We start from the raw sequence: 11,725 nt of genomic DNA, 5'->3' as shown, positions 1-11,725 counted from the left end.
TTTTCTAACAATCGTATATGTAACCTTTAAAAAAATATGTGTCAAAAAATACCATGAAAAGACCCAAAACAACAACGAATTGAATGTTTGTGTAGTCAGTCTTATTCAGTGAGTCACACTGTTGCACTGGATGACCTTCATGAGCATGAACATGATGCTGTAAATACTCACTAGAGCACCAAATCTGAGGCTTAAAACAGTCCCTAAATGCAGCATTTCCTCCCATTTGAGTAATGTTTGAGACACATAGTCTGTTGTCGTCTTTTCATGTGATTTGTTGATAAGAAAACTAGAATATCAGCATCCTTTTCCTTTAACAGATGTAATCACCACATACGACCACAGATATCTGAACACGTGCACATTTAACATTTAAGGTTGTGATGTTGTGTAGCTAACATATTAAACTGAATTCTCATCATAATTGACTTCTCCTTAAGTTATGTTACATGGTGAGTGACAGGCATTTTATTCAACCATGTAATATTGGAATAGGACTAAAGACTAACAAGTAGGAGGGCTGTCCTGAATACGGGATTTAAGGCCGAGACACTGCCGCTGCCACACACACACACACACACACACACACACCTCTACACACACCTCTACCCACAAAAAACAGCGATATCCATCTGAGAATAACTAATAATAATTAATGTCCAATATGTTGAGGGATAATGTACGACCCCGACAGGGCGATCTGCACATTATCACGTTTACTGCACGGCTATTTACTTAAGAAATTAATAATTTGACACAAAAACGGTCCGCCAGAGATCAGAACTGCGTCCATAGTAACGGTCTGTTATACATAGCAACGGTCTGCTATAAAGAAGTAACCGTATAACGCAGTGATTGACCGATCAGAATCGATAAATCAACAAAATTGTGTAATAAGAATAATGTATAATGTTGTGGGATTTTGCCTTATTTCATGGGCTATTTGGGGATTTATACATTATTACATACTTATATACAGTATATTAAGAACAATAGAAACCCAGATGGATTCGAATACTGATTTGTAGGTCGATTACCATGACAACAGTCGAACCTTCGAAGCATTTGGGTCAACCCTACTAACGAGCATCTGCTGTTCACTTGTTTAGGTGAAACTGGATATTAAAACAACTGAACTCCATGACATACAAAAGAAGAAGTGAGATGGTATTTGCCGTTTTTCACAGATTTTCACGGTTTGACATGTTGCAGTAGGAGATGCACAGGAGGAAGTAATTAACTTAATGATGATCAGTTCAGGCCTTAAGCCCTGAACCCCTCGGGGACTTAACGGACATCACCTGGTAAATTAAGTGTGAGGGGCTGCAAGGCTTTGAAATGGTATAAATACGAATGGGACAGCACTTTGCGGCGACATATTATGTTACCTTGACAACGCCAATTCTGGGTACCTTTTTTTTACTGCCTGATTTGATCATCTTCCAGGCTCTTGCCTAACGAGATGAGAGGTTATCGTCAAATAATCAATTTACTCGTTTTTCATCACTAAGCAAAAATTAAAAGAAATGGTTGATGAATAAGGTGTAATATAAATTATGCTTGCATTACTGAGTTCACGTGTTTTTATGCAGGCTACGATCTTAAATCCTTAATGTTAATATTTCTGTGTAAATTCAAATATGCCCTGGCTGAACGACCACGAGCCGTCCTCTTTGTTTACCTGTTTTTAGGGCTTTCCTCGACCAAAGAAATTCTTAGTCAACTAATCGATTAGTTGATTTAATCGACCGATCTGTGAAACTGAGTTTCTCCACAAACAATCACACAAAAGCACCACTTTATATCTTGTGTTTACCAGAGATGTGCTCATAAGTTTCTCGGAAATGAGTCATTCAGCATGATAAATTGCATAAAAAATTACTAATCGACTAAAGAAATCTTAGTCGACTAAGATAAAAATGACCGATTAGTCGACTAATCCGCTAAGAGGGGGCAGCCCTTCCTTTTTTTTTTTTTTTTTTTAAAACGCCTCCGGGCTTCCCCTGGCAACCCTGTGTTTAAGTCACAACGCTATGATTTGTGGGTAATTCCCTCAGGCAAAGTCTGCAGAAATGCTGACTTACGGAAAGTGTTCATAAAGGGCTCAAAATGCCTACGAGAGAGCCCTCAAGGATTTGACGATTTGACAGCCCCAAACCCCGACGGACTTTGCGGAAACGTGCCTCAAAGTCAGTGAGTGTGGACATGGGGATTGGACCGGGGTCGTGGTAATGTGCATGATGGCTCACTGGGACACTTGAATAAAACAGAGCTGTCGTTAGCGTTAGTAACACCGGAGCGTTTCCTGCTATGACAAGTCAAAATGTGTGCTGTTACAGAGGCCTGTCAGTGTGTTCAGTCAGCGGGTTTCAGAGGCTGTAGTCTTCAATTTAATAATCAGATTATCAAACTAATGGGCAAAAAAACGTACAAATATTCTTCACCAGGCTTGAAACTTGTTTTCAGACTATTGAAAAGATTACAGCCTTTGAAACCTGCTGGCTATGTGACTTACAACACCTTGGGAAAATAGGATTGTCTTAAAATCCCCACTGACGTGACACTAGAGGCAATGCAGTGGTGTTTTTAGAAAATGCCGTAGATATGAGCAGGACAAGACTTTTAGTTTCACAATGAATGAATGAGATTTGATTTGTCCCCCTCGTTACGTAAGTACAAGCAAACAGACACACAACACAAACAGTTCTGTTGCGACACACTATAAAACACCTTTATATACATTAGAAAAAACAACAAATAGCCTACTCTGGAATGGTACAAAATGTCAATCATACATCACCTGTAAAGTTGGATAAACGTGATGACTTTAAAACAGGAGCGAAGGGCTTTGCAAACAAATACAAAAATAGTTCTGATTAAAATGGAGAGACACTGATGAGAATGGGGAGCGTCGCTGTTTCCTTTCGTCATCTTTCCACCTGTCTCTCAGAATCAACACTGAAATGACACGACATGCTAAAAAGAGCTCAACTCCTGCCCCTTATTTAACCAATCCAGAGGAAGGACGGAGAGGAAAGGATGCTGGGATATTATTTTAGCGGGTGTACCGGCAGGACTTTCGTGGTTCAGTTTGTTGTTCGGCTGAAGAGTCGTCCTGGGTCAAACCATTTCCTGTGGCTTTCTGGTGTCACTGTCACTGTTGCCCCCTTTAGCTGGGAGGATAGTAGCCTTGGTTGTAGTTCCAGGTGTTCTGGTAGCCGTAGCTGCCGTACTGCGGTTGCTGGAAAACAATCACAATACAGGGCTCAACAGTAAGGATTGCCCGCTTGCCCGGGGCAAGTAAAATACCACGTTGGCTAGTAAATCTAGCAACTTGTTAACTAGTTAACTTGTTTTGCTCGAGCATGTCAGTCATATCTTTAGGGCCAACTCCATGTAGAGATTTATAAATAATAAGAATACTGTGGCTTACTGTCAACCAGTGCAGAGATGAAAGGACTCTTGCAGCTGAATTTTGAAAAAGTTAAACCATTTTCAGACAAATAATATAAATACAGGACTTTATGGGCTATGGTTTTTCCCTCAATAAAGACCACTGTGCAAAAGCTTTCTTCAGTCAAGCCATGTTTGTTCATTTACAGATTTCCCAAATTGTTTATCATCCAAACAATCGTCTTCTATTTTTGTTGCCGTCTGTGTTATAATGTCGATCCTACCTGGTACCAGCTGCCGTATCCCCCGTAGGCGGCCTGGGAGCTCGCGTCGGCGCCTATCACAGGAGGAGGGGGCGTGGTGATGGGGACATGCGGCATGGTGGGTGCGACTTGTGCAGACACGGCAACAGCAGAGCCGTCTTCACTTTTGCTCAACTTCTCTGAGTCCTCATCCCTAGGAAATCAAATGATTGCATATGATCTCTATGCAAAGCTTATTTACGCAGCAAAAATATTCATACAGATTTCAAATCAAATCTATTTGTCTTCCCAGTTGGGTGAGATGAACCATCAATAAGGCAGACACTTGATTCTAGACAATTTGTGCAACACTGCTGGTTGATTTCATTTTGCTTGTTTTAAGAAGAAATTTGATTCTAGGACTCAATATTAGACAAAACATCTTGTTAAGATTGAGAAAGAAAAGAAAAAAGTTGCTCTTTAAAATAGAAGCATGCACAATAAAGACATTACAGTAGTACACCAAAGATGCAGTAGAAAAACATGTCAAATATTGCACATTCCCTGAGAAAAACATGTATATACGTAAGTAGTGAAAAGATTTCACCTTTTTAAAAAGTTGCTAACATCTAACTTGCGTTAGTTTGAATTCTTGGTTAAAAAGCCTCTAAAGATTGTGGATAAAGCAACTGTCAAGGACTGATTTGACAAATGCTAACCTGAAACCAGTCCAACATGAAACAAGGGGATCAAACAAAATACTATTTATGACACTCAAATTCAGAGAGATGTTTTGAACGTTACCCGTTCTCCGCTCCTCTCTTCGTCCCACCCAGCTCCCTCAGAAGTTTCTGGTGCTCCTCATAGACCGACAGCACGCTGCAGAGCACACAGAGACAATAAAGAACTACATTCAGGTCCAACGTCAGGTACCAACCGGGTTCACAGAAGACTTGTGTTGAACTCTGACCTCTGGATGGAGCTGCTGTAGTCCTCAGCGAACTGCAGGCGTCTCTGTGAGAAGAGGATCTTGGTGTGCGGGGCGAGGGGAGCCGCCAGGGCTCGCGTCACACACTCCTGCACCGCCTCGGCCGAGGGGTCGCCCGACACCTCCAGCTCCAACAGGTTCAGGTGCAGCTTATCGTTATCCTGACGGAGGACACATGGAGAGGAAGACGGAGGCAATTAAAAACCAGTAACTTAGTACTCACTGAGTACTGAGGTTTGGCTTTTTGACTCCTGAACATGAAGGTACTCATTTTCTCTGCAACGTTTTTCGTTTGCTTGTACCACACAAAGTACTCGTTGCAAAGAATATGAGATGTATCATGTGTGATCAAGAGATAGAAATAATAATAACAACACTACACAGAATGGCCAATCAAATTCTACCAGTAATAAAATCATATGGAAGTGGCATTTCTTACATTATCACATCACATTTTCAGTTATCAGAAGATGTTTAGGGACGTTATCACTCAGGTGGACTGTTAAAAACTAAAATTCAGCAGGTTGGGCCATGAATAAACAAAGTTCTCTTGGATTGATCAAAAGCCTGTGACGGTGTTATTGGCTGAAATATGTGTGGGTGTTCATGATCTCACCGGACTAATCTCCAGGGCCTCCTGTAAAACTCGGCGGGCTCTGCTGGGGTTCCTGCCCAGCTTCAGCAGCAGACGAGCCAGCTTGATGGAATAAAAAGCGTGTAACGTGGGTTTTTCTTTGGATTCATCCACCGCCTCCCGCAGCAAGGCCTCCGATTGGTCCAGCTGGCCCGCTCGCCTCTCTAAAGCCGCCCTGCGGAGACGGACCACCGCCAGCCCTGGTAGCGTTCTCTCCAGGGCCTCCAGCACTCGTCGGGCCTCGGTTAAGTCGCCTGATGGAGAAGATCGGGGAGTTTTCATGAGTGCGGTGATAACCAAATATGGAATACAGTAAACAATGCAGTTTTGCAAATGTTTTATGAGGAAGGACGTGCATTCAAGATGTTTGTTAGACTTCAAGGATACACTAAGTGTTGGTGAGCAACACAGGGTTGGCCAAACTAGCGGCCCGCTGCCCGTCTTTAATTGGCCGTGAATTTTTTAAAACAACTAGAATATGGCTTAATAAATTGCACTGTATGCACATCCCAGATTAAACATTAGATGTTGACTACATTTTGTGAAATAATCTCCGTCTTAACCTCGAAGCCAATATTTTACCATTTCTGTGTGTTCTGTTTGTTTACTTACATCTTAATATTAGACTGACCGATTTACACATTTACATTTGCATCGTAATCTTTAAAAGACCATGAACAGAAACCAATATTTGGCAATTTCTGCCTGTGTTAACCATACTTATTTACAGATTTACACATATTATCATATTTTAAAGAGCAGCAGATACAAAAAATACATATTGTAATATGTGGGCACACCAATAAACGACTGTAATGTTAAATTGTTTAGTAGTGTTGCGTAGTTATTTTGATAGAAAATACATTTTCTATGGCACGTGGGGTTTTCTGGTCGACAAACACAGATGTTCTTCCAGTGTAACTGGTTGAAAACTACACATTTACTATTGTTTGGCCTGTGACTCCATATATTTTTCTGTATATGTCCCAACAATCAAAAAAGTTTGGCCACCCCTGGCTTAGTTGAACCGAAACAAAGACCTTTATAATGGTATTAATTCAGTTCACGACAAAGAAACGAAAACCTGTTAAATACAGCTTCCATTCAACTGAAACAGCAATTATCAGTTCAGGTGTCTGTTATGATGATTTAACCCTGTGCAGCAAAACTAGAACAACTTGTTCCCTGCTCTGTTCTCTATTCATTTAAGGGTAGACGAACATAAAGGTAAACTTGATGTTTAATACACATTCATTTGTCCGTTTGACCCCATTAGTCCCTTTCACATCCTTTCTTATTGCATCTTGTGTTCTTGCAGCTCCTTTACTTCTCAGTTTTACCCTGACTGACATTCACTGAATCTTTCATTGATAGCATCACAGAGCATCTTTAAACGAACAGTCCTGACTGCATACTGGACAAAGTTAGACCTACTGAAGTCATTTAACATCTCAAAGAAAAGGAAAAAGTGTGTTGGTGTGTGTTCATGTCTTGTCGTACCGTGTCTCTCCTCGAAGGTGGCCCACTGCATGTGGATGTTGGGTTTGTGCGTCAGGTGGACCTCACAGGCTCGTTTGAAAATAGCCCGCGCCTCGTCCAAACTCTGCGTCTCCAGGTACTGATTGTACTAAACAACACATACAAGAACAGGTTACACACACACACACACACACACCAATGATCATTCATCACAATCACGCTTTTCTTCCTTACCCTGATCCAGAACTCCTCATACAGAGCGCAGGCGATCAGACAACGCTCGAAGAGGATGCGAACCCTGTGGTCGTCCTGGGCGACCGCAGCATCTTCTGATTCTTCCTGAGGCTGGGCTGCGACCTCTGACCCCTCTGTGGCTGCCTGGTCTGGATCTAGTAGGAGACAATGGCGTCAAAAACTGTGGACGCTTTCAGACATTTCTAGAACCGCAGAAACTGTACGATACAGGAGACAGCTGACAGCGTGTTCGTTGTGTAGTCACCTTGTTGGGGGTCTTGGGGGTCTTGGGGGTCTTGGGGGTCTCTAGTGTCCTTGTTCAGCTGAGCGATCTCCCAGTCCAGGTAGGTGTGCCAGGCCCGCAGCTGGAGGCGATCGAGTGGCTTGACGTGGAAGTAGGGACGTTTGATCTGTAGGACAAGTGTTCACATTTAAAAAGCTGGAATCAGAGAAATAATAAACAAACAGAGTTGGAGAAGAAACAGAGAAAAGAAAAACTCACAGCGTCTTCATAGTGCCATCTCTTGCGGACTTCTCCCTCGTTGTCCTGGTAGACTTTGTCCCTGCGAAGCAGCACTTGTTCCCTGATCTTCTGCATCAACTCCTCCTAAACACAGAGCGTAAGACAATAATCATCTCTTTGACCATCTCTTTAACTTATGCCTCACTAGTATACACGTTTAAAACTTTCAAACGGAGTGTGAGGCAGTCACATGTCACTCACTGTATCTGTGCCCTCGGGTGTGGCGGGCTCTTCCTCCCCTGGCGGCCTCTCCTCCTCATCCTCCTGGGCCTGTTCGGCACGTTCTGCCTTCTGACTCTGACGACACAACGTCCTCAGCTCCTCGTACTCCTCTGAGGAGAGCACGTCTTTGGGCTCGTGGCCGTTCAGGTGCTCCTTGAACCTGACGGAGGGTGGGAGGGGAAGACGGAGCAGGACGCAAAATGAGATTAAAGGGAGAAGAAAAGAGTGAAAGGGAGAAAGAGAGAGGAGGCGTTCAAGTAAGAGGAGAATATACATTATTTAACCATAGTTTTTAAAATAGGTATTTTTGTAGTTTCGATTGGCACATACACACTTGTCTCATTTGTGTGTGGTCTTACTTGTCGTAGTGGGTGTTGTAGAGCTGCGTGGGGACTTTGAGGACTCTGTCCAGGACGTTTGATGCGTTCTTCATGTTCCCCTGCTCCTTCTCCCACTCCACATAAAGATCCCAAAGCCGGTCTGAGTGGAAGTCCAGACCTGCTGCCACAACCGCCTCCTCAAACACACTGAGGGTTGAGATCAGAAAACAATTCAAGACATGAAAACAGTTTTCACACAAACAGCAGCTTATTTGTTTTTTTCCTGATATTTTTTCTTCAATTACTACTCTGTGCTGTGCACACAGATCAGCGTCAAACACAACAAAAGATGAGTCTTAAATGAGAGTACCTGCGAATCCGCATGGGCGACTCAGGCAGGTTCATGTCCAGCGTTCCCAGCAGCAGATTGATGTAGTGGATCCACAGATCTACACTCAGAGGGATCACCTGGAGACCCTGAACACACACCTGACACAGCACAGCACAACCATAAGAACCAGTGAAAAACACTTTCTAAATACACTTGAAATGATTCATAATGATGTGGGGGAAGAAGAAACACAGACGCGTTCTCCTGTTTTACCTCCTCTGCTTTGTTGTTGTACCCAGCACGGCGCTCCAGATCAGCAAATTTCTTCCAGTAGCCGTAGCACAGCGGGTAGCGAACGAGGAAAGCCTCTAACGCTCTGCGTGATGCTGTCATGTGACTCTGAACAGATGAGAGATAAAAATGTTCAAATGTCACGTGTCAACATGTTTTGTGGTCTCATGGGGACACTAGACGTCAATGTTCAATCTCATCATTATTGAGGGACAATATGATAGTTTGCTACATTTATTTATCTGAACCCCGTTGGTTCTCCTGTGTCTCTCTGGTCAAAACAACAAACCTCTTGCTCGCAGTACTGCAGCAGGTCAGTCCAGCTGGTGAAGTCTTGCGGATTGTCCATAGCGGCCGTCCACAGGCGCTCAAAGTCCGCGGGCAGTTCTCCCTCCTCGTCTTCTGCAGCCGGGGGCATCGAGAAGGTAGCGGGATCGGGGCCTACGGGGGCCTCGGGGGCCACGGCGGGACTGCCGTTCTCTTCTGACATCTCTGGCATCTCAGTCGGAGGCGATGCAGAAGCTTCAGAGGCCTCCATGGCTGAAGACGGGGAAAATAAAAAATAAGTCAGACATCTCTTTACAAAATTGGAGGGCATCATACACGTGAGCCCCCCTCTGGTACGCTACTGCTTTTCACCATGACGTTTTCATGAAGCTATTGGGAACATTACATTTCTAAATTTGGCCCCTTGCCTTTATCCCTAACTCACAAAAAAGTCCTTTAAATTGATCAGTCACACTACTGAGGTGAAGTTTTCACTACTGACCATGGATGACTGGACAATAGGGCTTCACGATCACGATCTAATTGTGACGATTTTGACTGATGTGATTTCCAATATTAGAGGACGTCTCTGCAGCACGACTATATTTAATTTAAAATGTTTTTTTGACAAACATTTTGCCTTTAACAAATATTGTGCCTCCTGCGATTTGAAAATTGCAGGTCATATTGCGATTCCGACAATTTTTTTTATTTATTGTGCAGCCCTACTGGCCAGACAAAAACACAACACTGTCACAGCCAGACATTTTATTTAAAAAAAAGCGCAACCTGTGGATCTAAAACTAATTTCAACAACAACTACAGCTATTTTCACTCAACAATAAATAACGGAGAAGTTAACAATGAGCTTGCTGTGATGTTGTCGTACTCTCACTGCGTGATGCAACATCTCAAACCTCGCTACACGTTTCCTACCAATTTCTATTAATTTGCTTAATTTTTCTTGAGGTCTGGGGCGAATCACGTATCTCAGGATTCGATACGATCACGATACTTGGGTGCCGATTCGATATGTATTGCGATTTTTAAGTATTGCGATTCTACAAGTATTGTGATTCGATATTTCGATTTATTTCTCTAACTTTTTTTAACACTAGACCATGGAAAAAAATTTAATCATACACTTCTAGGGACTTTTAATTTGGAAAATATCTAAATGAATACAGTAAAAATGTTTGATCTTCAGCATGTATGTAGTCAGAGATGTCCTAAAGCCAAATAGATCAGTCACTGTCAGGCATAACTTATTACATTTGTTCCAGCAACTCAAAAATCAAAAGACATTTCCCTCACAAATTACTGGCAACAGAAACACAGACACTTGAGTGTGTCAGACATCTAGCTTGTTTTTTAAAGAGGTTGGCACTTATCATAATAAATAAAATAAATAACCTCCAAATGAAAAAGGCAAAATGAATGTGATGTAATTCATGAACCTTCCTCTGCTTCCTGCAAAGTTTCATAAAAAAAAGCCAACAGGTGTTCCAGCAATACAACATGTGAAATAAAAACACATGCACATGCTGCAGTTATTATTATTACAAACTAAACTAGAAGCAAATCAATAAAACAACACTTAATAGAAGATTAATAAAACACATAGGGAGTGACTGCTCTTATTAAAGCTAAATATTTACAGATAATGGTAACCAGTCGAACCAGCCATGCAGCTTGTGATGCACAAAACACAACAACTAGATTACAGGCTTTTAATGTTGTAAACACCTGCAGAGAGATGCATGGTTCATTCATTAAAGAGGGTTTACTCTGCTGGGATCTCCACTACAGAGCTGACTCCTGTCTCTCTGGGTTGTTGTGGACATAATTCACCTAGTTATTGATGAGTTGTTCCCATGGTTGAGTTAACCATGTGAAGGTGAAGGAGTTAGAGTAGCTCTGTGTGTCTCTGTGTGTCTCTGTGTGTCTCTCTGCAGATCTGGTTAGCCTAGCCTAGCTTCTCATGCTTGTCAACAAAGCTCTGGTCGGTCCTTTAATCACATTATCCATGCAGCTGAAACCAGAGCCCGGTGCTATCTGTGTCAGGACTGACCGGTGAACGGTGCATTCATTGATGTAAACAGTAAAGTACCTGCAGACTCCTCGAGCTCCCCGTTACCGCTCATCTGCTCACAGCCTCCTTCCGCCGCCATGATGGACCACCTCGCGCTGACGTCACTCCCCCGCGACTACACACCGAGGAGGTTAGCTTTATTTTAGGTTCAAATATATTTATATATGTATATAATATAATAATATATATTTATATATACATATATATGTTTATATAAATATACTAAATAGTATATTTATTATATATAATTTATATTATTATTTATATATATATATATATTTATATATATATATAAATAATAATATATATTTATACATACATATATATGTTTGTATAAATATACTAAATAAATATAATAAATAGTATATTTATTATATATAATTTATATTATTATTATTTATATATATATATTTTTATATATATTATATATTATATATATATATATATATATATATATAATAAATAATAATATTATAAAATAATTTATAAATGTAATAGAAATCTACAAATATATTTCTGATGCACACAGATATTTCTTGTTTATATATATATATATATATATATATATATATATATATATAGCAAATACTTTTAAATATATATATTTGTATATTTCGATTACATTTACATATTATTTATATATTATTTATTATATATAAATGTAATCGAAATATACAATATATGTATTTAAAATTATGTGCAATATATA

General features: G+C 41.0%; 1 protein-coding gene across 1 annotated transcript; it reads right to left on the bottom strand.

Annotated features, from left to right (window-relative positions):
- Positions 1-2,714: 2,714 nt before the first annotated feature.
- Positions 2,715-11,146, bottom strand: LOC141775362 (pre-mRNA-processing factor 39). Its single transcript, XM_074648658.1, has 15 exons — positions 11,035-11,146; positions 8,947-9,197; positions 8,640-8,765; positions 8,406-8,524; positions 8,075-8,242; positions 7,695-7,875; positions 7,473-7,577; positions 7,236-7,380; positions 6,971-7,125; positions 6,758-6,884; positions 5,240-5,511; positions 4,606-4,784; positions 4,440-4,514; positions 3,678-3,849; positions 2,715-3,241 (listed from the first exon to the last, which is right to left on the bottom strand). The coding sequence occupies exons 1-15, from the start codon at positions 11,093-11,095 to the stop codon at positions 3,170-3,172; spliced, it is 2,208 nt and encodes a 735-aa protein (XP_074504759.1). The 5' UTR covers positions 11,096-11,146; the 3' UTR covers positions 2,715-3,169.
- Between the last annotated feature and the right edge of the window lie 579 nt (positions 11,147-11,725).

The sequence above is a fragment of the Sebastes fasciatus genome, chromosome 10, assembly GCF_043250625.1.
Source record: "Sebastes fasciatus isolate fSebFas1 chromosome 10, fSebFas1.pri, whole genome shotgun sequence".
Taxonomy (NCBI): Eukaryota; Metazoa; Chordata; class Actinopteri; order Perciformes; family Sebastidae; genus Sebastes; species Sebastes fasciatus.
This window is presented reverse-complemented; position numbering and strand designations above follow the sequence as displayed.

Bases quoted from the DNA above. Each gene is read 5' to 3' on its own strand.
- LOC141775362 (XM_074648658.1), bottom strand. From the start codon at position 11,095: ATGGCGGCGGAAGGAGGCTGTGAGCAGATGAGCGGTAACGGGGAGCTC. The intron at 8,525-8,639 runs GTAAAACAGGAG...GTGCTGTGTCAG, and splicing joins ACAACAACAAAGCAGAGGAG to GTGTGTGTTCAGGGTCTCCA. The intron at 3,242-3,677 runs GTAGGATCGACA...ATTGTTTTCCAG, and splicing joins GATACGGCAGCTGGTACCAG to CAACCGCAGTACGGCAGCTA.